At 43.0% G+C, this 26,964-nt stretch overlaps 1 protein-coding gene across 2 annotated transcripts in view; it reads left to right on the top strand.

The window, feature by feature from the left end:
- The window catches only part of GNA14 (G protein subunit alpha 14), a 189,014-nt gene extending 166,815 nt beyond the window's left edge, over nt 1-22,199 (top strand). For both annotated transcript variants that reach the window (XM_019648304.1, XM_019648305.1), the window contains exons 3-7: nt 10,886-11,040; nt 13,586-13,714; nt 16,057-16,186; nt 18,702-18,855; nt 19,839-22,199. In XM_019648304.1, coding sequence (XP_019503849.1) covers nt 10,886-11,040; nt 13,586-13,714; nt 16,057-16,186; nt 18,702-18,855; nt 19,839-20,029 — 759 coding nt within the window. In that variant the 3' untranslated portion in view covers nt 20,030-22,199. The remainder of the gene's footprint in view (nt 1-10,885; nt 11,041-13,585; nt 13,715-16,056; nt 16,187-18,701; nt 18,856-19,838) is intronic.
- The last annotated feature ends 4,765 nt before the right edge of the window (nt 22,200-26,964 follow it).

Genomic DNA, 26,964 nt, shown 5'->3' with positions numbered 1-26,964 from the left:
AGAAGAGACTTTGAGAATCTGTAAGTGGCAGAGACGATCAATGCTAGGTGTTCACCAAATCCTGTTCCACTTTCCACCTGAGCACAGGAAAGACCACATTTCCCAGCTTCCTTTGCGCTCAGGTGGCGCCTTGTGACTAGTTATGCCCAATGAACTGTGTGTCCAGAAATGAAGTCCACCATGTTCAGACCTGGAGTGTAAAACATCCAGCCAACTGCTCCATGCTCTCCTCTCTCATCTGCCAACCGAGTGCGGATGATACAGTGCAGGAGTCCAGGGCCCTGGGAGTTGGCAAAGCCACTGATGGGGGAGCCTGGGTCTCTGGATAACTATATGGAGCAGAGTCCTCTCCACCTCCATCCTTGACTCGTATCAACTGAGAAGGAGTGTAAAATAAACCAGTGTGTGTTGTTAAGGAACTAAAATTTTGGGGCATTAGCCTACCCTTTTTCTAATAATACCATGTTTGGGCTCAGATTATGATAAAGGAAAGGAACTAAAAAATAAGAGCTCAGAGCCCTTCTCTCCATAGCTGTCAGCCTCTTGCCTGGCAAACCTGTGCTTTCTGATTGGAGAGAAGGGGAATGAGGAGATTTGGCTGCTCACTCTCTTGGAAAGTGCGTGTATAGGAAATGGCAGTGCTGTTTGGGTGTGAGAAACTGGAATCTTGGGGGGAGAACCACTGGGAGGTAGGATGTGGGAGAGCAGAAATGTGAAGACCAGAGATAAGTGCTATCTTATAAAATTGTATGTGAAACACACTAACCCTTATACACAAATGTGGCCTGGTACCTGCAGTAAAATGGTTCATCTCTGTGCTGGTTAAAATGGGTTCCACTGAGCTGGCCTAGGACCTCCCCATCCAAACATTGTGCATGTGTGTATGTGTGTGTGTGTGTGTGTGTGTGTGTGTGTGTGTGAGTAAAATAAAGTATGATAGCCTCTATGATAAGTCACCAAAATTTTGGTGGCTTAGCAAAATATTTCCTGGTCACATCCATCTCAGTCCAATATGAGATGGGTGGTGGCTTGTGCTCCACACAGTCCTTGAGGGATCCAGGTTCTTTTCACCTCGAGGGTCCCCTCCCCTTGGCCTTCATTGTCTTCCCCTTTCAGCTGAGAAGTGGGAAAAGAAAGGGTGAAGGAGGATTGCATGGGAAGTTTCGAAGGCCAGGCCTGATACTGGTGTGCATAGCTTCAGCCCAAATCCCTTGGCTCATAACTCAGTTATGTGGCCTCACCTGACTGCCAGGGTGGCAGGGAAATATAGCACAACCTGTGAGCCCAGAGGAAAAGAAAACAGGATTTGGTGGACCCACAGCAGTTTTTGTCTTAATGGGAAAACAGTTTGAGCTTCTGACAACCAACTTTACAAATAAATATTTGGAACGAAACTGACTTTGAATTGAAACCTTGCTAGTGCTTTTTATAGCTGTAAGCCTTTAAATATGCCTCATTGTCTGGAAGAGGCCATAATCTAATGTCAAAAAAGGGAACAATATTTCTTACAGCTGATTGTGATGCTACAGGAAGCCAACAGGGGGAGCAAAGCATTTACTACTTTCCCTCTGAGGAAGGTGGGGTGGGGTGGCTGGGGTGGGTCTCTTTTGGTCTAGGAGCTCCCCGCGGCCTTGCCTCTCTGGTCTCTCTCCTTCGCCTGCTCCTCCCGGCCCTGCCTTCTCAGCATCAGGGCCCCAGAGTCCTTCCTGGCTTTACCCAGGGAGGACCAGGGTGGGTTCTGGCATAGCCCCTGCCAGCCCTCCCAGCAGATTCTGCAGACAGGCACAGGCACAAGAGAGGCCGATCTTCCTGTTGCTAATTTGAACTCTCTTTTATGACAAAATTCTGATGTGCTAAAAAAAACTAAAAGAGCTCATTTCAACTAGGGGAGGAGGGGGAAGAACAAGACGGAGACAGAAACAAAGTCCCATTTTGCCGTATCACATGATCATATTATGTGGCCCCTGGACACATGCAGTTAAACTGGCCCAATACAAATGATTTTCTGAGAGGCAGCTTCCATCGGCTAAATATACTCATTCCTCTTTTGGGGGTGGGGGTAGGAATGGTAGGTGTGGTCACAGAGGGAGGGGAGCTATCAGATGCTATTGGTAAAGTGTTCAGTTATCTGGGGCCAGAGGGGCTTCAGGTGCTTTCAAAAGCATATGAACGGAAGGGATATATGTGAAAGGTGATAATGCAAAGAGCTAATCTGGTGCCCGCCATTTCACACGGCCATCTTTAGCAAGCACAGTCATTAATCCACATACGTGAACGCAGGAATTGAGGAAGCAACCCCCTTCTCCTTGTAAACATCAGGCCCACCTCTGGTGGGAAATCTTGGCCCAGCCCCTCACTCAACCCCAGTTGAATGTCTCCCCTTCTTTGATCTCTTAGCATTTGTGTGTGGATCTGATTGACGTAGCTCCCACCAAAAGGCATAGCTGTCATTCTGAACTCCTCAAGGGCAGGGTCACAGTCGTATTCAGATGTCAGTCCTGGATTTAGTATAAAGCAGGTATGAGATACTGTGCATTGGATGGTGACTGAGTCTGGCTGCCAGTTCCAGCCGATTTGGGGACATTTAGGTCACCCCAACTGAGGCCTAAGCTGCTATGACCACCTGGGTCTAAGGTTATAGATTTTGCCCCTATATAGAATTGAATGTACCAGAATGGAAGGTCCTATGTATCAATTTTGGTTCGATCAGGAAATCAGAGTTGCTCAGAGTGATATGGATAATGCATTTATTGTGGGAAGGGTGCCGTATATAACTGTTGGGATGTAAAGGAGTTGGACGGCTGTTGCCTCTGCAGTCTGGTGGTTGGTCAGTAGGGATGACAGTCACAGAGAAATCTGGATTTGAAGCTTGTAGAGCAAAGACAAATTAGAGCCTGCAGAGACAAACCAGAACCCGTGAAGACAAAACGGACCCCATGGAGACAAACTGGAACTTGCAGAAATAAACCAGAACCTGTGAAACAGAACGGACCCCATGGAGACAAAGTGGATCCTGCAGAGACGACCCAGAACCCATGAAGGTAAAACAGACCCCATGGGGACAAAGTGGAGCCTGCCTGTGTCTATCACCACCTCCGTGTTGACAATGCAGGTGATTTGTACGACAAGATGGCATCCTTTGCCATGGACCTGCATGTGTGTCTGCCCCAGGACATGGAGAAGTTGCCCAGGATTTGAAGAAGCTGCAGGAGAAAATCCGAGTGGGAGAGGGGGGTGCTGAGGGCAGGGTGCTGAGCCCTGTCACTGACGGTGACCACATCAGCCACAGTGCTAGCTGAAGCAGAGCTCTGACATTCAGAGCATAATGGCCATTGGTTCACCTCTGAGTCCCCAATCGCTTTTAAATTTCTCTTGTGTAAGAAGATGGATGTTAGAGAAGATGGTAGTCATTTCACAATATATGTAAATCAAACCATCATGCTGTATGCCTTAAACTTATATAGTGATGTATAGCAAGTATTTTTCAATAAGACTGGGGAAAAATAAAATTAAAATTAAAATGGGAAAAAAATTCCCTCTATGTAAATATATATACACACACATATATCGTGTTGCAAACCCTAACCCAGAACCGTATGACAGGGAAGGAAGTTCTGGGAAATGTCATTATAGCTTAGCCAAGTTCCATCTCTCAGACCACAGGCTCCATCTCTCAATTGCATTATTAACACTCATTGTCGCTGCAGATGTTTGTGCCAAAGTAATTTATTGCAGGAGCCTTTGGAGAGAACCTTTTTATTGAAACTCACTTAAGTTTGACTGACAGGAAAAGATAAAGTAACTTGGCCTTTCATGCCAACACTTGGTGGCCAGTGAATTCTGTTATCTTTATTGGAGAAAAGATGAGGAGGAAGAGGAGGACACATATTGGAGTTGAAATAAAGATTTTTTTTGAATCTTGGATTGGGTTAGAAAAGCTTACTTTCCCCGAGTATAGTGGAAGATTGCCTTTGTACAAGGAGAAATCTCATAGCTTTAGACCAGCAGTTAAGTATGTAAATATCTGCACAGTAAGGGGGGTGGGCTGGTGGCATGGTGGCCAATGGTGTGCCCCTAAAGAATCTGGAATTTCATCAAAAGAAAGTGGAAAACCACTTTTTTGCATGAAATCTTAATAAGTAAATGGTTGCTTTTGTAAATATTCTAGATGTGTTTGAAAATAGTCGATATTCTACAGTTATTTTGAAAATAGGGCTCTACGTGTCCCCATAAGGTCCAATTTGTCGATTATGAGGTTTGAATTGTCTATATCTTCTCTGAATTTTGTGTTTCTTTATTCTGTCAGTTATGAGAGAGGTAAGTTAACATTTCCTGTAAGATGAAGATTTGTCTATTTTGCTGTATATATTTTGAGCCTATGTTATTAACTGCATAGCACTTTAGAACTATGTCTTTTTGAATCCTTTTGTCATCTGAATTATCCCTAGCTCTAGTTATTTTAACCTTAAAGTCTACTTTTTTCAGCTTTATTGAGGTATTAATGATAAACCTTCAAATCTACTTTTATGTTCATAGACTCCAGCTTCCTTTGGGTTAGTGTTTGCATGGTATATCTTTTTACGTATTTTTAATTGCCCCCCCCCCATTTTTTTTTGGAGTTGCCTTCTTATGCTTGGTTATTTTTGTTGGTGTGCTGGACACACGTGAAATGGTAATTTGAGGGTGAGGAAGATGTTATCTTCCAAACTCCAAAAAGGAATTTCCTTTTCTTCTGCCAGGTATCTGGGGATATTCAATTCTGAGACTGTGATGATTCCAAGATGAGTTGTAACCCCCAAATGACTGCTCTTTGGGGTCCCAACCCAGAGCCAGAGCGCGTCTAAGGGCCTTCTGCTCTGGCCAACCCTTAAACTTCAATCCCTCTCATCCCAGTCCCATGATGTTGAAAGAGCTGCCCAAGCTCACAACTGCCCCTTCCAGAATAAGTAATACCACCGAGAACGGCTTCCCAAATGCTGGGTTCAACTCCTTGCATGCTGTTTTCCCCTATATTCTGTCCCACCAATTATTTACTTTTTCATTAGTTTTCTGATATATTTGAGCATGTTTTTGAAAATATTATAAAAACCATTTCTAGCTGTCCTTAGTGGAAGAGTTGATCCAAATTTCCTAGTTTTTCTTTACCAGAAGCAGAAGTTCCTCATTCTTTTCTGTAGAAAAAGCTACTTTCTCTAGTATAGTTGACTGGCATTTTCTTTATAGAGAGGGTGCCAAAAAAATGTATACACATTTTAAGCAAGAAAAAAACTTTATTAAAATTTTATTATAATACTCATATACCAATAACGAAAGATAAATACAAGTCATGTGTGTACATTTTTTGGCACCCCTGGTAATGTTGGAGATACCGTAAAAGCTGATGTTTATGGAGCAACGTGATTTTCCTTCATAATTTTTGCTTCATAGGATAGGTAGTGTAATTCTAGATTTTGATGTAGATGTTAAAGTAAGTAGGGGTGATTGTTCAAAAGTCAGAAACACGTTACAGGGAACTTTCCTTTTCAATCATAGGTTTTATTTTAACCTCACTTGTTTTCACAAATCTATGTATGACAGTAGACACTTGAAATATTGTTAAATTGGGTTTTTATCATCTAGAACATGATAATGAATGTAGATTTTAATGAAAATGCTTAAATATGCAAGAACAAGAACTCTGGCTCCCTGACTAAGGGGAGACTCTCCCCCAGTCAGTGAGAAAGTCGGCCTTGGAGGAAAGCTCTGGGCCCCGTAGTCCCGTGGTTCGTGGTGTAGGGGATGTTCCCAGCGAGGATACGGTGGGGAGCTGGGCTGCCCATTGGGCTCTGGATTCCAGCCAGATGGGCTTGCTGGGCTCGACAGGGTCTGTTGTCCTGGCAGCCTGGGATCCATGTGTGAAACCAGCAAGGTGCCACTTCATGAGCAGCCCCTTTCATTGTTACCCTGGGAATTTCTGAGCAAAGCACACATGTAGGACATCTGTTTTCCGTGTTCCTCCTTCAGAGCAGTGAAAATGGTGGGGTTTTTTGAGAAAGGGAAAGAGGAAAAGCCAGCTACGAGCTCTGTGTTTGAGAAAACTGGTCATGTTTCTGTATCTGCTGAATTTGCTCCTATAATATTTACTCCTTTGTGATTTTTGTTTCTTTCCAATGAAACAGATGTTAGGTGATTTCAATTCAATATGCTTCTCTGGCACAGGTCTCTCCTATGAACTACAGACCTATTTTACTCACCTACTTCCTGGACATCTCTGCTTAGATGGCAGCCACCTTGGACTCAGCATGTCTCTTACCCAAGTCGCAGCATTTCCTTAAGCCTGACCCTCTTCCAGCTTTTCTTTCCCTCTTTCCATGAGATGAATAAGCGACACAAGTCGCTTATTAAGTCTTAAGTGACACAAAACTGCTCCTCCTTCGCATAAGGGCCCCCCCTCCTCTACAGGGCGTGCACTGCAGAGTTAGTCTGCACGGCCTCTCAAAATGCCCATGCTCCTGTGTATGAAACTATTTAGACAAGAGAAAAATATGCACAATGCCCCACTTTTTGTAACACACAGACATTAACAGTGTACGCTAAGTCCTCACTTGACGGTGACGATAGGGTCCGTGACTTTAAGCGAAACTGCATATAACAAAACCAGTTTTACCATAGGTTAATTGATTGATATAAACAAGAGTTAAGTTTCTGTGGCATCTCATCAACTTTACAACGAAATGATGTTTAAGAAAGCATTATTCGAGGGCCTGCTGTACAAAAGTCATTCATATCATATTTCAATATAATTTATATAAAAAACCAGGTCATTCTCTTCCTCCCTACCCTTCATAGTATTTGCCCCCGGAACATTCTCTGGGCATGGCTGTGTCATCTGCCAGCCTTCCTCATGATGACATGTGACTAAAGAACATATCCTTGTGAGGCCGTTCTTAACCAGAGTGATGAAAGTGACTTCTCTGACTACAGAACCTTTTCAGATAAATGGAGACGAAAGAGACAACTGCATGCATTATCTGACCCTTGATTGGGCAGGTAAAGGACGTTACTAGGATAATTGGCAAATTTTGGATAAGGTCTGAAGATTAAATTACAATAGTGTGTCAGTGTTAATTTCCTGATTTTGATCATTATACTATGGTTATATAAGCGAATGTCCTTGTTTTTTGGGAAATCACACGGAAAACTTTAGAGATAAAGAGGCATTCTATCTGCAACTTCTCAAATATTTTAGAAAAAAAGTATATGTGTGCGTGTGTGTCTTCACACACTTGGAGGGAGAGGGGATGAATGATAAATCAGGGTAGCAAATTGTTAACATTTGCGCAATCTTGAAAGGCACAGAAGAACTCTTATGCTATTTCCCCCACACTTTCGCAAGTCTTAAATTATTTAAAAATCAGAAGTTTAAGAAAATGATCTTGACAGGTAGGAGAGCTAACCAGGAGACCTCTAAACTTGGAATACTTCTGGGCCTCTTGAGTTCAGTCTGTTCCAAACCCATGTTCCATTGTTGGGTTTCCAAGAAGACTGAGCTCCCCTCTTCTACCAAGCCAGATTCCCCAAGAAGTCCTCTCACTTGGCTGAACAGACAAAATGTCTTTTTCTCCTGGCTGAGCTCCCCTGGTTACCTGAAAGTTCAGGTCTATGTCTTTTCCCAAATTCCATCCCCCAGCAGCCTATGAAGAAGCCTGCATTGCTCTGTGATATTTCACTGGAATCCACTTTTTCTAATTGCTGGAAGAGCCGGACGCTGGGCTTATCCAATGCAACGTGTGTCAGTCAGGATAGAGCAGGTTATGCTGCAGTAACAAACTGCCACCAAAATTCAGCTTACTTAACCAATAAAAGTTGATCTCTCACTCATGCTGCATATGTAATATGGTATATGAGAGGGTCTCTCTGCTCATTAAAGAGCTAGTGAGTAATTTACCACATTCCCTTCACCTGCCGTGGTGATTGTCACGAGACAAAATGCAGCCTCCATCAGCCAGGCTTCCTGAATGACTCGGTTTCTTGCAAAAAGAGATAAATTTGCATCCACATTTCATTCACCACAGAGTACAATCCTACATTGCATTTGTGAGGAGAAGAGGCAGAAATATTTGTAACATCTCTGATGATTCTCACAGGGCCACCTCTTAGCAGTTCAGCTGAATTTAATAGTTAAATTTAGGAGAGCAGAATAAGAGGCAGGCACCTAAAAAGCGAAGATGCTGACTTTCACCAGGGGCAGACAGAGGAAGACATGTTGGCCAGAAGTCACCAGAGCATTTCCTCCTCCGAGAGACTTTTCTGTTCTCTAGCTCCTTGTGCAAACACCACCACCGGCAGAGGCTTCTGTCCTGCCCTAGAATCCTTTGGCTGTTATTTCCTTGTGATTTTTCTCACAGATACATTTTTATGAGTGCTGCACATGTTTATTGGACCCCTGCACCAATAGATGGGCACCTGTTATTTGCCAGACACTGCCCAAGGTTCTGGGATATAAGGACCAAGAAGACATTGGCTCTGCCCTCATGGCATTTTCTGACTTGTCATGAAGACAGAAAGGACAACAGATAATTTAAATTTAGATGGTAGAGCTAAGCACAGGGGAAGAAGAGACCATCTGATCCCTTTGGGAGGAGAAAAGCTGGTGAGAGGAGGGGCGGAAGTGGGAGACAGCCCTTCTGCTCCATATAAACACTGTTCAGGTTCTCCATTTATCATCCTCTCTGGATGAATAGGACAGATAATGCAAAACGTGCTAGTGGGCGGTTAGAAATCGTAGTTTAAGGGCTATGTATCAACGTGTCCTGTTCTGCAAACAAGAAATATTTATTAGGCACCTATTACAATAATAAGGCTTATTCTACTTACATTTGGGTTCTGAAAATCACTGGCTCCTTTTACAAATGAGGATGCTGAGGCAGGTAACTTGTTAAGATCCTTAAGTCCCAACTGCACTACTTAGAACTCAGGGCCCTGATTCCTCATCCAGGGTACTTCCCACTAATCCATCCTATCTTGACCTTGTTTCAGAATCTACCTGCTGAGGATCCTGCAGTCTAGGGGAAGAGTTTTTTGTTCTGTTTTGTTTTGTTTTTTTAAAGATTTTTTTATTGAAGAATTGAGGGCATGGGAACAGCGGTGGGGAATTGGGGGAGGGGAACAGACAAGTTGCTGTCCTTTTGTTCTTCAGTCTAGTTGTAGAGGACGTTGCTTCACTGGCCCAAGTTGGCACCATCATTGTGCTTTTCCCGGGCGAGGCAGATCAGTTGCGCTCACTGAGGCTCCTGGCCGCTCACGCTGGCTGCCCGCTACATACGGTAGCCCATGGCAACCCACTGCAGCAGGGGCTGCAGCCTAGCTGTTGCCAACGACTCAAGGCAGCCCAGCTCCAGGTTGAGCTGTTGTTCAGCATCTTAGCTGTAGAGGGCAGTGTCACTGGCCCTCATATGTGGGATCCAAACCGGGGCCCTCTGGCGTCCCAAGCCAGTTCTTAACCATCGCACCACTGGGCCAGACCTAGGGGAAGAGTTTTTATCCATTCTTGTGATGTCATGTAGTGCAAAGTCATGCTGATTTTCTCACAGCCCTCAGCTGTGTTCGAGACAGGTGAATCTAGGAGATCTCCTTCTTCTCTGGCTTCCTGTTGGACTATTAAGAAAATGAGCAATGCAAGTGAAGAGCAACTTTTCAGGAGGTACTGTATATACTTGAGGAGATCACAGCTGCCAAATGGATGCTGTGCTGATGACTCGCAGCTGCCAGTGAATAGCCAGCTCTGCATGATGTTAACTGCTGTGAGGTGTGGCAAGATGGCAGAGCAGAGAACGGGCCAGGCTCCTGTCTCTCGGCAGGAATCTCGTCTGCTGCTACTTGCAGACAAGGATAGGATGCTGAGTCTCTGGGACCAGCACACGGACACGTTGTGGATGCAGACCAACCTTATCATTTTTATTTGCTAAGGTTTGGAAAGATTCCTGGTGTTGTGCTAGCCTTCCATTAATTAAATGAGATAATGTATGTAGAACCCTTGGCACATACTAAGTGGGTAATAAATGGTAACTGCAATAATAGTAATAATTGCAGTACTAGTGATCTTAATTACTGCAATAGGGCAATAATATTAGTGCAATAATTAATTAGTAATGATAATAATAATAAATATAATAACAGTATAGCAATCAGTGGTATGGCAGTAGGGTTGTAATGGAAGTGGTTCTCCCCGTGGGAGTTTTATCAGTGACACAGGATAATAAAAAGCATACTGTATGATAACTCTCTGTACTTTCTGCTCAGTTTTGCTGTCAACCTAAAACTGCTCTAAAAAATAGTCTATTAAAATTTTTCTTAAATGAAGGAAAGAGGAAAAAGAAAGCAGACTGGCGATTAGCTGGTGTTAGTGTTAGTGTTTTTCAAGCCTCTAAAGACAATGCCATTCCCTTATTGCTTCCACCTGTTCCACTTTCCCCCCCTTGGTATCACACGGACAAAGGATTATTTTTAAATTGCTCCATTGGCTATGCAGATATTCAAATGATAGCAGATTAATGAGGAAGAAAAGTGCGTTAGTACTATGATGATCATTCCAGTGTTTCTTTACTCATGACGGGGTGTTGAATGCTGATGAAACTGGCCCCTGAGTACTGCTGGGGCCGAAAGCCACAGGTGTTGGGTTTTGTGGTTCTCTGCACTGAGTTACAGACACATCATCTCCACTCAACGTGGCTACAGCTGAGGGGCTTGGCTGTGAGCCGCCCCTCTGGAGGGCACCACCTACCACATCCCGGCACCTAGGGAGATCTTCCCTGATCCATGAACCAGGGCAAGTCTTGTCCCTGAGTCACCAATGGGTTGGCCTCCTTTCCTTTGCCTAATGAAAGGTTCTCTTTCTTTTGAGTAGGAAAATGCCCAGCTAATCAGAGAAGTGGAAGTAGACAAGGTCTCTGCGCTCCCTAGGGACCAGGTGGAGGCCATCAAGCAGCTCTGGCTGGACCCAGGAATCCAGGAATGCTACGACAGGAGGAGGGAATACCAGCTGTCAGACTCTACCAAATAGTGAGTACAGGGCCCTGGGCGTGGTTGCCTAAGGGGCCCTCAGTCAAGTGTGCTACATATACTTCAAAGCATGTGTAGCAGCTGCTTTTTCCTCAGCAACAACACTTCTCCCTTCTGCTCGTCTGAGTCCCCTCTTCCTTCCTGGTGTCTCTCTTCCCGCCTCCTAAAGCCTTTAGTCTCCTTGTGTATCTCAGATCTCTCTACTTGCCCGTACCTGCCTTTCCTCATCATGCTCTAAGCCTCTGTCCTTTTCAATAAGAGGCTAAATCAAAGGTGGGGTTCCCGTGGTGGAACTGATCTCATTTGGGGTGCTGAAATGATCTGATTTAAATAAGGACTACACCTGCTCCTGGTTTCTACTTTCCTCCTCTCCCTATCTCTCTGCCTTCTGGCTTCCTGATCAGTAGACTCCAGGTTCAATTACTCTAAAATCGGAGTTCAGGCTGCAACACACTAGGCCCTGTAAGGGCTGGTCTTGTGCTGCCCTCTAGTGGATGAGCTAGGTTCTGCGGACCCAGCACACAGGAATCTCAGTCCTAGAGCCCTTTGTTTATTAAATGCAAAGGCCTATACACTGTATTTTGGATCCATAAAGCTCTAGTTTTAAATAAATTATCTTTAGGGTAAAAGAAATAGATGGTCCTGCATGCAGACTATCCCAGGAAGATCACAGAATTTCATTTTCTTAAGAATTCCCTGAGGCAATGCCTCCGTCAGCCAGATCACTGGGCAAATAGTTTAATCACGGTCCTTCTTAAGGAGGGGATGGTTCCCGTTCCTGCAGCTCAGCTCTTTCTCCGCTTGGCCGGTGTCATCATCTTCCATCTTCTGAGGGCCATGAAATCCTTCCCCGAGATGTCGCCTTCCCTTCAGGTGCTGGCGTGAGTGGGTGATTTACCCCACCATCTGGAAAAGACAGTGAGCAGGAAAGGAAACCAGAATTTTACCTCAGTTTCCCTTGGGCGTTTGTCCCAGGCTGAGTGTTTAACCCATTAAGCCAGGTTGGCACAACTTATCTGAGTTCAGGAACATTTAAGTGCAAAGCAGAAAAAGGAAATAAAAGAAGTCCCACTAACATGTTAGATCAACACAGAAAAGAGCTGGAAGGGAGGCAGTGTCCCAAGGGGGGAGGGCAGACCGCCTTTGGCAGCTGGGAAGCCGGGGACAGCCCCCCAGTCGGCCAAGGCGTCCCCGGCCCTTTCCTGAGACAGCCTAATGCCGTTTCCTTCTGTGAAGGCCCTGAGGAGGGGCTGGGGCTCTTGATGTAGAATCACTGGGAAAAGACCCACTGGAACAGCTAGAAAATTCAGTGGAGCCCTGAAAACTGGGGCAAGTTCGAGAAGAATGTGGGAAATAGCAGGGGGGTAGACAGAGCTGCGCCAGAGAAGATAAACCTGGACAGGTGTCCCACTGGTGAGGCTGAAGACACTTGTGCATTTCCTTGGTCCAGGTCAGTGGCTGTCATCTGCTGTGCTAATCACGTCTGCTTATTTGGACAAGCATTCATTTCACAAAGCTTTGATGTGTGCCTGCCGTGGACCAGGCACTGTGGAAGGGTGGCAGGTACCAGTGCTCTCTAGCATCAAGGAATATACAGCCTGGTAGAATGAGATAGGCCTAAGTAAAAAAAAGGCACACACAGAAGTCAACGGTGATAAGCCTTGGAGTCACGCACGGGGCACAGGGAGTGGGCCTCCGAAGGCTGCCGCAGCGGTTTGCTTCCTGTGCTGCGGGCTGCACAGTGAAGTGTGAGCCTGTTCCCTTTTGGTCCCCTTCATGCCACCTGCTCAGAATGAGGTGAGCTCTGCCTGTGCAGGGAGAAGGCAGGCCTGCCTCAGTTTGCAGGGGCTCAGAATCACCAACTCTCTGTTTGGCCAGGGGCTGAGTTGCAGTTATTTTACCCCAAAATGCCTTTTATTAAGGCCTTAACAAAAGTGTCTTCTTGTTTTGCCACAGAAAAGTGGAAGGTTTTAAGCTCAGGGTTTTAACATATGGCCAAACATAATCCAAGACAAGTTTTGGGTTATTTTAGATGTTTAATTTCCCAGTGTAACAGGAAAACGTTTTCTTGTTATTTTTGAAAGAACTTCCCGTTGGCCTGTTTTATGCCTTTATATTTTCTTAGAAGCTCTACTTCATTGAGAAAAGTGTTGAAGAGCAGCATCTACATTCTATGATGTTCTTGGATGAGGGTGAGTGTGGGAGGGGAAGGGCCTTGGAAGGAGGACAGATGAGCGATCAGAGCAGATGCCAATAACCTACTGCTTCCTGCCCCGCTGTATCTCACTGGACAGATAGTGACTGAGCTTAGAATCAGGAGGAGAGATGGAGGGACCTACAGATTTCCACGAAAACTCATGAAGCTTCTGATCCATATTCTTTCCAAACAGTTGGAGGAGGGCTGGAGTGTTGGCTCTCATAATCACTGATGGAGCCTGTGAATCTGAGTGGGGGTCGCTCTGAGTTGAGGTGACTTCCCTGGAGTGTGAGACACTTCTCCCTTCTCTAAATTTGAGCCTCAGCACCTAGTCCTCTAATGTTACAGTTACCTGACTGACATTGACCGGATCGCCACGCCGTCGTTCGTGCCAACGGAGCAAGACATACTTCGTGTTCGAGTGCCCACGACCGGCATCATCGAGTATCCGTTTGACTTGGAAAATATCGTCTTCAGGTAAGAATGTCTCCCTGACATGGTCCACTAAGATCTGTTTATCTAGGCTTGGAAGTCCCCATGAAGACTCTTAAATGTATTATTCCTAAAAGGGGTTATATCTTCGGGGGCAATATGGCTCTCTCCATCACACAGTATTTAGAATTATGGTAGGTCTCAAGTCCTGGAATAGAAAGGAACTCATGATTCTATTCCCCTTAGAGGTGAAGTCTCCTTACTGATGTGTGGGATGATTCTTAGGTGTAAAACACACACACACACACACACACACACACACACACACACACACGCACACTCAATTTGTAATCCACAAATTGAATATACTGATGCCTTTTCCTTAAAGTTAAGTATTTCTCTCCCTTTTTATTCCCTTCTCCAAGTTTTATCCTGGAAAAAAAAACAAAGAATACAAAATGTGTATTGAAAATTATGTAAGATAATGTATATATAAACTATTTTACAGCTGTGTAAAAATGTATGAATTTCTACATATAAATATAGGAAGTACTTTTAGGATGACTTAAGTAAATCTTCATTGCATTTAATTATGGCAAAAATGAGTAATATGGTACATATGCATAGTACTGCAAATTTCAAAGCACTTTTTTTATTGTGCCAAAACTTTAATATTGATATATACAGTGTTTCACATTAACTATGCAAAATTCTTATTTCATTCCTGACAAGAAAATGTTATGTATATAATAATGATTTTCTAAATTATTTGCCTATTGGCACACTTTCAAAAATCTATGCATGTAATTTTTAAAACTATGTTTTTCACTCTATGTTTTTCTGATTGATTGACTTAAACATTACATAAGGTTTATTAAATGTAATGTTTAGAAAATTGAGGATTTTTCATATATTTTTTATTGAATTTTTCTAGTTATTTATACATGTATTTTTAACAAAAACATTAGATTGGAAAAGCAAACAAAATAAAGCCAAAACAAAAACTTAGTACTTCCCCACAGATAGTTTGAGAAGCACTATTCCACCGGATTAAACGGAATCAATGGTTTTCAAATCATGTAGTGCCAAGTGCCCCACATAATTTAAAAAATGATTTTCATCAATTTTACTCATTGAAAAAAGAGGTCTAAGGACTGTGAAGTACAATTTGCAATTTCCTGAATATAATTCTCTCTCACCCTTTGCTCTCGCTTCCAGATTAAGGAGGTTTTATAATAGTAGGTATTTGCTATGGAATCAAAGCACTTTTATATCCATTATTGATTGCCCTTGTTCCCCCAAATAACTATTACACATGCTTTTCTAGTTGAGACAACGCAAATGCAGGTCCTGTCTGTAAACCCCGTTACATCCCAGGGCTTCTGGAGCACTGTGGCATTCGGGGAGCCCAGTGTTTGAGCCCCTAAGAAACCTGCATCTTTGTGAGCACATCTGTGCTGTGTGCCCATGAATTTATCTAAACCTTTTCAGAGTCAATGCTGCTTGCAACTTCCGAAACCTGTATCTGGTCCACAGATGTATTCTCTTTGGCCCACTTAGTGCTCTAAAAAAACTTTAGAGCCAACATTTAAAAATTGGTCTATTTCACGTAAAATATCTAGTTTCTCTGGAAAAGTTTGAGGACCTGGTCATAGTGAGTCTGCATTTGTGTCCCTTGGTGCTTGACTACAGTTGGGTAGCAGTCATCCCTTCAGACAGGGCCCCTGGCGCTCTCCAAGTGCATGCTTTTCTACTGTGCAGAGGGCCACCTGACTCGTGTTCATAGACGGCCTGACCCCTGTAGCATTCATGCTTGTGACAGTCCTTTGGCTCCGAGTCCCTGAAATCTTTCCCACAGACACTTTGGATTTCCACATTGGACAGACAGCACTTACAGATCTTTACAGGGAAGGAGTGGTGGCAGCCACCTAACAGAGAAAGATCTGTGGATAAATGAGAGGAGCCATGAGAACAGAAGGGGGAAAGGCCTGGCGGAGGCTGAGTGGACCTGCCTGCCTTCCTGCCCCTTGGTGGCTGGTGTCCTGGCACTAGAGTGGGCAGCGCAGTGCCCAAGTGGATGCTTGTGCTTCCTGCCGGGACCTATCGCTGCAGCAGGTTTCCTAACCAGTGTCCTCAGGCAGGGTCCACCTGAGCGACCTCTGCACCTGTTCTCAGTAACTTCACTTACATTCTGTGCCTCCTTTGCTAGGAAACTTCCAGTGGTTCCTCCTTGTCCAAAGCAGCGGTGCTCAAACATTTTAATCATTGGATCCCTTTTCACTCTCAAAGTTACTGAGGACCCAAAAAAGTGATATAATGACTCATGTCCCTTTTCTTCAAAGAGTCATGTATTCCAGCTATTGAGTGATCTGTGTTTCTTTGAACAGGATGGTCGATGTTGGAGGCCAGCGCTCTGAAAGACGGAAATGGATCCACTGCTTTGAGAGCGTCACCTCCATCATCTTTCTGGTTGCCCTGAGTGAATATGACCAGGTCCTGGCTGAGGGTGACAATGAGGTATGTTGGGTGGGAAGTTTGGTTAGCTGTGGACAGAAACTTATGTCTGCAGCTTGCCAGAAGCCATCCTGCTCTGGCGTGAGACTATTTCTGAGGTTCAATCATCTTGCTTCTCAATGTGAAGTCTGGACTATCAGCACGGATATCACCGGGGTGCTTGTCAGAAATGTAGACCTACTGAATCAACCCAGACCAAATAAATCAGAATCTGCATTTAACAAGATCCCAGGTAATTCACGTAAACATGAAAGTTTGAGAATCACTGACCTGGAAACCTGATTCTCAAACATGGATGCATGCTGGAATTTCTTGGGACCTTAAAGAAAAACCGGACTCTTGGGTCCAACCTGAGATTCTGATTTAGTTGGTGGTATATGTGGCCTGAGGCTGGGGTCTACTCTAATGTGTTGCCAAGGGTGGAGCCACTTAGAGGCACTGGTTCTTAGCTTTGGCTACATACTGAAATCCCTGGGGAGTTCTAAAAAAATAAAAATACCGCCTTTTGGATCCCCCAGTAGAGATTCATATTCCTGGGTTTGTATTGGGGGTGTCTTTTCCAAGCCCTCCCAGGCATGCTACTGTATAGCCAAAGTTAAGCAATGCTATTTCTACTAAACTTGACCTGAGAACAGGCTTCTCAACCTCTGTGGCCCACGGCACTCCTGCATTAGGTTCCTAGTTGAGCTGGCATGGGGAGTGGTGCCAGGCGCTGCTCTGGGATGGCACATGCCCTTCACTTCCCCTAGGAGGGGCTTGCTCAGGGCAGCTGGGACGATCCACTCCCGTGAGGCATTCAGCGTCCCCTGTAGAGTAGCCATAGCGCTGGCTGGGTCGCACTCCATTAGCTGGATCTGCCTGGAAAATGACATGAACCATCAGTCACTTCTTTGTGAGGTTGGGGGTATTTCCTGTGGATACCATCCTCCTCCCCTCTTACCCTTCACAACACCTCTTGACCTTTTAGAAAAATGTCTCTTGCTTCTAGGGCATAAAAGTTAATTAATAAGGAACTCTGTCCAGGGTTAGGCAATAACTAGGAACAAACCGTATCTTGTTTTGCCTGAGACCAGACTTTTCTCTGAGGAGCAGTTACATTAGCTAATTAGTGGAGGATTAACCCATTTACTAGTGTCATTGTGCAAAGAATAGAAATCTTGGCTGCTGCCCAGCTCTCCCAATAGAGAGATTTTTTTAAAAAGGAAAGTCCTCAGGTTATCAATATGAAAAATTAGCTACAAATTTGTCTCAGGAATTACTTACGATGTTTGTCAGGAAACTTAAAAGATTAGTCAGGTGTGCAGGGACAAGTACTTCAGCCTGATGTGCTAAGAAATTAAACATTTTTTCCTCTTAAAAAAAAAAATCACAAGGTATTTGTAGAAAAATTATGGTTGCTACTCCAGAGTTTTCCCTCCTGGTTGTAGGTATGTGTTGGATCCACTCACTGTGCTGTATAGGAATTGTTTTTTCATATACGGTGTTTCCTTGGAGATCATTATTGATAAGATCATAATAAATTTTAAGGAAGCTTGAAAAGCAAGTGAGGGGTTACCTCTCTGGTAGTAAATTCCAGATCTTAGGCCCCCAAAATGTACTGAGCAGGAGAATGAGCCCATGTGTCTAGGAGATGTAGGGAATTAAGAGATTGATGGCACGTCCCTCTGGGCTTTGATGTTTTTCAGGCTGACCACTTCCCTCCTTAAAGGGAAGTTCTTGTCTCTTTCCTCCTAGAAATACTTGAGAGAGCAGAATGCTCTCTCGAACAATTATTGTTATCAGATAATATCTGTATGTGCCTATCTGCCCTCCATAAATTAGGAACATTTGATATTTTCTTGCCAGCATCCAATGTTCATAAATTCTACTGTCCTTTTGCATAATGTCCACTAGATCCTACTCTTGTATGGGCTTGGAAAAGTATTTACATTTCATGAACAATACAGGATGCTCGTTCATAAAACGGGGGCCTGTTCCCCTTGTAGAGCCTGCCTGTATTGCCTGCATGTGAAGCTTGCCACAGGGCGGGTGCTCAGTAGGGTGAGTTCCTTTCCCTGCTGGTGTCCAGGGTGGTGACCCTTCCTTTCCCTCATCATCACGTGACTTCGAATGCGCAGTCTGGAGGCCCACACCCATATAATGTGGGCGTCTCAGATCTGAGGCCGTGAACTTTCCCCTCTTGGTAATCCCCATAATTATACACAGAAAACGTGTTCAATTATGGGTGTGACCCTTCTTGTCCCAAGTTGCACAAAAGCTTTTCTTATATCCTCACATGTTAGTTTGGGGCTCAAGAAGAGTTGGGGTGATACAGGAGAGATGCAGAAAGGGGAAATGGAAGCAGGAGGCCTGGTGCCCTGAAGTGCCCACATACTCACCAGCTTCAGCGGGGACAGTGACGCCGAGACTGGAGCTGGCTGAAAGGGGCGCAGGTGGATGGAGCCAGTGATTCGGCGTGTTGCTTCCAAAGCATTGCTTTTCTGTCTAGTTAACCCTAAGTCCCTTGTTTCTCACTTAGAACCGCATGGAAGAGAGCAAAGCCTTATTTAAAACCATTATCACCTACCCCTGGTTTCTGAACTCATCTGTGATTCTGTTCTTAAACAAGAAGGATCTTTTGGAAGAAAAAATCATGTACTCTCATCTAATTAGCTATTTTCCAGAATACACAGGTAAGCGTCCATCGTGCTGACCTTGCTGAAGTCCGTTCCTAACATGGCTCATAGGGGCCTCCCTGATCTGCCTCGAACAGACTTTCTCTCAGCTCAGTTGCATCACTGTGTGCTTTCGCCTCAGTGCCCCCACACGCGCCTCTCCCAATGCCTGGAGTGCAACCGGAAATTCCTTTTGCTAACTCCATTTTGTTCACCAAGACCCAGTTCAGACACCTCCATTGGGAAGTTCTTCTGACCCTCACCCCCTGCTCTCTTGGCCTTCATCACTCTAGTATATTGTCTGCTCACCCAGCCCTCTCTCCAGTCAGCTTCTGAGGGCAGAGGCTGTGCCAGACTTATCCTTGCATTCCTAGTGCTGGTTGGAGCACCTGGCACTTTTATGTGCAGGATAAAGGGTGGCAGCCCCTTTCCCAGACACAGGGTAGACACTGAGGTTCTCTATATACATGACAATGCAAAGGAGAGTTCATGCCCCATTGCTAATTACTTCTGGTACCGGAGGTCTCAAATATTACTAAGTTTGACACTGATATTTAGAGGAGTAGTGTTTCAGCACTCTCCTTTTTCCTTGTATTAACCGTATTGGCCATGCAGTATAGAGCCACAAACTTTAAAATCAGGCTTGTTGCCTAATACCATTAGTTCCCATATTCTTCCCTTTCCCTCCTCTAGCCCACTTCTGTCTGCCTGAGTTAATAAAGAACTACCTCTCTTCAAAAGTGGTCCAAATCAGAAAATTAAATTGGGTCACTATTTTTCAACAAATTGCCTTAAAATACAATTTGTAGATGTTAGTAGATACTTTAAAATACTGATTTACATGTTAATAATGAGATATAATATAAATAATGCCGCTAGAAATAAGAGCTCAAAGAAGCATCCCAAATAAGAACAAGAGTACATTGAAAATGATGTTTGGGAGGACTTGGTAGTGAGTTGGTATCTTTCTTCTTTATTCCTCTACCTGCCCTCGTGACCAGGACCAAAGCAGGATGTCAAAGCTGCCAGAGACTTTATCCTGAAACTTTATCAAGATCAGAATCCTGACAAAGAGAAAGTTATCTATTCCCACTTCACATGTGCTACAGACACAGAGAATATCCGCTTTGTGTTTGCTGCTGTGAAAGACACAATTCTACAACTAAACCTAAGGGAATTCAACCTAGTTTAAAAGCTGCTGCCCACTCTTCGCCAGAGCTAGAAGACAGGACTCACAAGCCCCTTGTGTTTATTCCCGAGTGCTTCTGACATCACCCGACCCAGCCCACTGGACAGCATCAAGGCCACCGGGACAGAGATGGGTGATGGAGCCTGTAAGATATTTGAGTTTAGCAAAACTTTTTAAAAGTCTTTATTCCAAAATTGTTTTTATATTTCTTTTGACTTTTGGCTGTAAGATTGTGTAATTTTGAATTTGATATTTTATAAAGCCACTGTGATTTACTGTTTATTTTTTAAATTAAATTTAAGTGTGTTTAATAGTGCCATAAAGAAAATCACGGAATGGAGGTGGTGGTGAGGGGGGGATGGGGGGGCTGTTAATTTAGAGATCAGGCCTTGAGACCTCTAGGATTAATTTGGGTGACTTTTTTTTTTTAAAGAAAGTTGAGTTTTAAGCTTTTTAATCTTGTAATTTTGAGGCATTTTTAATTGAGCATTTTTCTCTCTTCATGCTGAAGTATAATGCCTTTAACGTTCCACCAAAGATTTTTTTAAAACAGTCGGTTCTAAGTAATGACTATGTCAGTGCATCTAATTTAGTTTTGCCACAGTTTGATCACCATGAAGCCAAAGTTGACATAGGTAAATGGTCTCTAGATAACATATATATTGTGAAAAGTGTGTATGTGTATATTCCAATGTATATGAGTAGGCCTTGTAAACTTATGAAATGGCTAAGCTAAAAGTCCAAATTGTTTAACAAATGTCATGTAATCCCTGCCAAAATTTTGATGGCCACCACAGTTTTGCTGTTTGAACCGTGTATGCTGCGCCTTTCTGAGGAGGCTAAGAATATACCATTCTGCCATTAGCAATGGATTACATTATGTTTCTTTGAGCTCATGGTTGATTTATGGTTCTCCTCCTAAAAAGGAAAATGCTGTAACTTTAACAGTTAACTACTCAGAAACTTTCTAAATGTACTTATAGGAGTAGAAAATTAATTTTACCCTTCCCTTCTGGGTTCTTGGCTGAGACCCATTCCTGTAATAAAAGAGATTAACAGGGGAAAAATAACTCAGAAGTTGAATAACATGCATACCTCCTGTGTACACGGGAGACACCCAGGAAAACTGAATAACTCCCAAAAGAGGCCGGAGCCATCATCACCTTAAATACCATCTCCAGCTAAAGACAAAAGAAAGGTGTTGGGGAAGGGGGGTGGGGGAAAGGCCAGTTAAGGGGGGTTACGGAGAAACACAGTCAACAGGAGTAAGGTTGTTATGCAGATTTAAGTTGGGCACCTTCTCCAGTGATAAGAGTTTCCTGTGATTTAGAGTCTTATCCTTCTCTTCCCGGTACAGAGTGGGAGACACATTTACCAATGGAGATTTCTCTTATTAAAGTAAATTTCCCCTATAAAAGGGTAATTAATTCTACATTTCCAGAGCTTTTCCAGTGTCTGATGTTTCTTAAAAATTAATCAGCTCAAAATAATTCTTATGCCAAAGAGGCATATTTTGGGATGGTATATATTCTGCTCTCTTTCAGTCCTACATTTGAAATTTCAAAGGAGTTTCACAGTCCAGAAGTTAAGTTGATAGATAGGCTATATTATTTTATTGAACTAGTCTCTTAGTCTTGAGACTAGGTAGGTTCAGTTAAATAGTTGTGTCTCATTTAAGGAGATGGGCTCCCAAAGTTAGGCCTATATGGTGCAAGCAATTGGGTATTTAATAAGAGGCATTTCCATGGAAACAAACAAACAAAAAACCCTACAAAGGTTAATGGTTGAGGAAAATTATAAACTGAGTGGGTCATGAGGGCAGCCAGTCAGAAGATTGTTAGATGAAGCATTTTTTGCAGTTTGAATGTCTCTGATGGCATCAAGCATTCAGGTAAACTTTCTAAGTGGCCCAAACAACAAACTGGCATGAAGGGTGTTTGAACATGAGCCACGGTGGCCATTTCATTGAATTGTATACTTAAGTTGTTCACATTAAGTTTGCAGGGCTTTGGGAAACACTTTTGCAAAAGCAAAACAGTAATTTCTGTAAATGACAAAAAACTTAAAATGGCCATGGTTAAAGATCTGATAAGAATTCATTATAGGGCTGGCCGAGTGGTTCAGCTGGTTAAGAGCTCGCTTGGGAGCACCAGCTCTGAGCAGCAGGGCTGTGGTTCAGATCCCACATTGAGGGCCAATGACGCACGCCCTCTACAGCTGAGATGATGAACAACAGCTTGACCTGGAGCTGGGCTGCCGTGAGTATTCAGTGATGGCGTAGGCTGCAGCGGGGCTGCAGTGGGCTGCCGTGAGCTACGTGAGTGGCTGGCAGCCAGTGTGAGCTGCTGGGAGCCGCTGTGAGCAGCCATTCAGAGGCCGGCGACCAATCGCCTCACCCGGGAAGAGCACAATGATCATACCAACATGGGACAGTGAAGCAACGTCCTCCATAACTAGACTGAAGAATAAAAACAGCAATTTGTCTACCTGTCTGTTCCCCTTCCCTGATTCCCCAATGCTGTTCCCCTCCCCCAATTCCCCAATAAAATCTTAAAAAAAAAATTCATTATAGTGCAATCAATGAGGAAATTTTGGTTATTTCTATAAAATACATTTTAAGATAATAACTAGAATTACAAATGATAACATTAGACAATGTTACAGATTTTTAAGAATTTCATACAATTTGTTCTTAGTGACTTCAAGACAAAAGAGTGAAAAAAAATTGGAAATGTTAGTTTGAAGAGTTGTAGCCAGATTATTTAAAGAAACTATAATTCAGGGTCCTGTCCAGTTTACAGGCATATAACAAAATCTCAGACAATCAACAGGACTAGAATCAAATATTCACAAGGTGCATTATAGTTTCTACTGAAGCATCATTCTTCTCTCTATAATCACTCCATTTTTACCAAATATAATTACAGTAAAACTAATTTGTTTACAAAATAAATCTAGTCTCAATAAAATTGCCCTGATTATTTACATTAAGTGCTGCAAGAACAGTGATTGACCACATATACAGTCTCTTTTAAATCTCTTTGCTGAGACTTTCTTAAGGAGTCTCACAGGTTGTTTCCAATTCCTCAAGGAATTTGGTGAGCCTGAATGATATAGTGGGGCTGACTTGTCCATCCAGCTACATTATCTTCAATTTCCTTCTTTACATCAGGAAGAAGATTTCCATTCCAATTAAGATGGAAATAAAAAAATTCCTATGTTCTGAAATTTCAGGGTTTAATGCAGTATGCCTTTGTAAAGTCTGTATAAAGCATTCAATAAAGGCCTTCAAATGCTCTCCGTTTTGAATGTACAAATTCAACCTTGGACCAATTCCTTTTGGTGGAGGAAGCCTCTATTATTGCTTCCATCAGTCCATGAACATCACTTTCCAGCTTATCCATGTCCTGATTATTTGTAGAAGGGCCTGAGAGAAATTCTGGTCATCCGTGTCTCTGTGAGGGGAGTTTCCCTAGGGAGCTGTCTGGCTTATTCTATGACGAGAGTACAATCACGAGAGGGATGAACATCCCTGAGCAGCCAACCAAGACTCCTGTGAGTGGGATTGTATATGGCCACTGATCTTTCTAACGCTTCTCTAAATCTGGTAGGATCTTCTGAAAATGGAGGTAAAAAGGACTTGGTAATTTTATCTTGTTAAGAAAGTCCCCAAGGCTGGAGGCTATACTCCTTTATGTCCTCTTTTCAATGTGATCATTCCACAGGTACCAATAAAACAATTGATTAGAAAGAGAGTTCTCTAAAAATTTTTTTTCAGATATAGAAGTTGATGAATAGGATCTTCCTCGGCATATTAATCTTAATAGTGACTCAAACCCATAAGCCTTTTTCTGGCTTAACCATGGAAATAAGAGGCAACCTTAAGAGGTTGCAAAAGATGCGGCTCTCACAAGACCCAGAAAGACCACTCCCAGTGCAGTGTTAGCCTAAGAAAGCGAAGACCTTCATTATCACAGGCATTCAGATGCTGTAGTGAAAACTGTTTCCAGTTTCCCATGAGAACATGAGACACCTCCAGTCACAGACCCGCTTGCTAATCTGTGGCACCAGGCAGGTGCTGCTGGAACGGGACTCTCCCAGCACTGAGACAATGAAGGTTGAGACTAAAAGGCCCCTTATGGACTGGGACCCCTTAAGACAGACTCCTGAGAGCTGGCACAGTGGGACAAAGAGAATGCTGCTTGTCACTTTGTATCCCAGCCTATTGGGCTGGCTGCCAGATATAAGCCAATACTTGCATCTTCTGGTGGGTGGAGGCCGGAGAGAGTATTCTCAAATTGGTCAAAAACTCAAGCTCTCAAGACATAGAACAAGACAAAAATAAAACCTCATTTGGCTTACGGTTTTCCTCCTTATGACAAATGACACAAAAGACAGAGACAATAGAAAACAATGACCATCTTTGAGGAACGCGATCAATAGAAAACAAGAGTATTCCTAACAAAATCCTTTACCAGAATCTCTATACTCAAGGAATCAGCTCACACAAATATTTTCTCCTGCTAATCTAAATTTGGAAAGCAAAGGACTCGGTGAAACTTCCCTTCCTCTCTCAACTAGGCATTGCAGGCAGAGATCCAAGACAGCTGATGGTGTAAGAATTCTTACCCTTCGACGGCTTCTGCCAGTTTTTCAGGATCCTATCTGCAGGTTCCAGAGCTAGAAAGTTATCTCAGCAGGTCCCATCATGAGTTGCCAAACTGTAGGGGAGGAAGAATCATTTTCTCTCTACCCTTGTAGGTTCTTGGCTGAGACCCCATCCTTGTAATAAAAAAACAGATTAACAGGAGAAGAACAAACAAGTTTAATAACATGTTTAGCTATGTTAAGTGTACATACACACACACACACACACACACACACGTATGTATCCTATATACATGGGAGATAACCAGGAAAATTGAGTTAAAATGGCCCAAGCCATCACCTTAAATACCTTCTTCAGCTAAAGACACAGAAAGAAGTTGGGGGTTAGGGAAGGCCAGTTATGGAAGTTACCAGGAAAAGCACAGTAAATGAAGGTAAGGTGGTTATTGCAGGTTTAAGTTGGGCACCTTCTCCAGTGACAAGTTTGTAGAGAATTAGAGTCTCATTCTTCTCTTCCTGGTACAGAGAGTGAGACACCCTTACAAATAAGATTTCTCTTATAAATGTCAATTTCCCCTATGAAGAATAACTTCTAGGTTTTCAGAGCTTTTCCTGTGTCTACTGTTTCTTAAAAATAATGAGCTCAAAAAATCCTTATGCCATATTTTGGAGTAGTATATGCTGCTTCTCGTCATCCTTTCTGAGGTAAGTTCATATTCATTCATGTTACATTGGATTTCCCTTAGGGGCCGACTCAGAAAAGCAGAAGCAGAAATCACCTGGGAGGTGCAGAGTACTTCAAACTAAAGGCCCAAGATGGTTTTGTTTCTCCTTTTTATTTGAAGGTGTGCACACATACAAATACACATACAAGCACATCACCTAGGAATTTAGGTGTGACACGTCTTATCTGCAATTGGTCTACAAAATGTACCCAGATTAGTTCTGTATGTTAAGGAACAATGTGCCAGCATTCCTTATAACTGCACTAAGCCCTCCTATCAGCCAGTTAGGATAGTCAGGTTCTTATCCTGTTGAAACACTTCCAAGTGTGAAGCTATTAAAGAAGAGAAGAGCATCAACCCTGGGAAAGACAGAAATTATGCTTATAGCTAGTGATTCTACCCTATCAACATTAAACTTTATAAAAAAAATTTCACTCAAGAAATGAAGACAAGAGCAACAGTTTTTGTGAAGCCTAACAAACTGATGTTAAAAATTTATCTGGAACAATAAAGGTCCAGAAATAGCCAGGAAAATTTGCAAAAGAGAACAAAGAGTTGGGGAAGTCGTTCTTAAGGATATCTGGAAACAACAAACAAAAAGCAGGTCAACCCTGAAAAGCGGGGTGCATGATAGTAGACAACTGCTTCTGATCATCCAATTAACATCAAAGGGCTCAAGAGAATCAGTAATCAGGGGAATTAAAATGTGTGGGATTTTTTTTTTAATTTTAAGTACTTTCTGGCATCAAGTTATTATTTTCAATTTCCTCTTGGCTGGCAAAACATACAAGAAGATGGTGGCTTTCAATCACTTCTAGTTGCAGGAGGGCTGTGGAATAAATCATTAATGAAAGGTAGTAATGAAGTATTTTCTTAAGTAATGGAAATTCTGAACTCTCCATATCAGAGGTGAATTAATTATCTCTGTTAATATGAATTCAGCAAGTAGAAAATTCTCTCCTAGCCCTTCTTTCAAAATATACTCATTACTTACTGTGGAAATGAGCCATTTGAAGTTTTCTGAGGTTGAGAGGCAGTCTTGGTACTTAAGAATGTAGTAAGTATTACCACTGAGGCTAGTCAGCAAGGCTTACACCGGACTGTGGTGCTGTCAGCTGGCTTTGACTGAAAGATCAGGACCTTGGGCAACCTGTTAATTATCCAAACTTATTTAGGTCCCAAACAGTGTAGAGTTTAAATAGGCGAGGGAAGGCTTCTGTTTCTAGTTCCATCCAGTTAACTAAAAATGGAGGCAGACTGAAGATTAGAAAGATTTGACTTAATTTATTTGAAAAAGATATACATAGTTAAACTGGGCAATCCTCTGACCAAGCAATCTAATTCTACCAATAGCAAGAAGTAATTATTGTTTAGAAAAATGTTAGTCATTAGTGAGCATGGCCAACCAATTTTCAGGAGAAAAGACGAAGGTCAATTTCAAGAGGAAGAACTTCACTGTAAACATTTGTGTTTATAAAGTATCTTATCAGAATACACAAAACCAAGGCAGAGACTGCAACCGGCAACGGGGCCAGAGGTCCACATAAAAGGTTTAAGGGACACAAACGTGAAGGAAATACTGCAGGGATGCAGAAGCAGATCTTT

This window comes from Hipposideros armiger, unplaced genomic scaffold (assembly GCF_001890085.2).
Source record: "Hipposideros armiger isolate ML-2016 unplaced genomic scaffold, ASM189008v1 scaffold_124, whole genome shotgun sequence".
Taxonomy (NCBI): Eukaryota; Metazoa; Chordata; class Mammalia; order Chiroptera; family Hipposideridae; genus Hipposideros; species Hipposideros armiger.
This window is presented reverse-complemented; position numbering and strand designations above follow the sequence as displayed.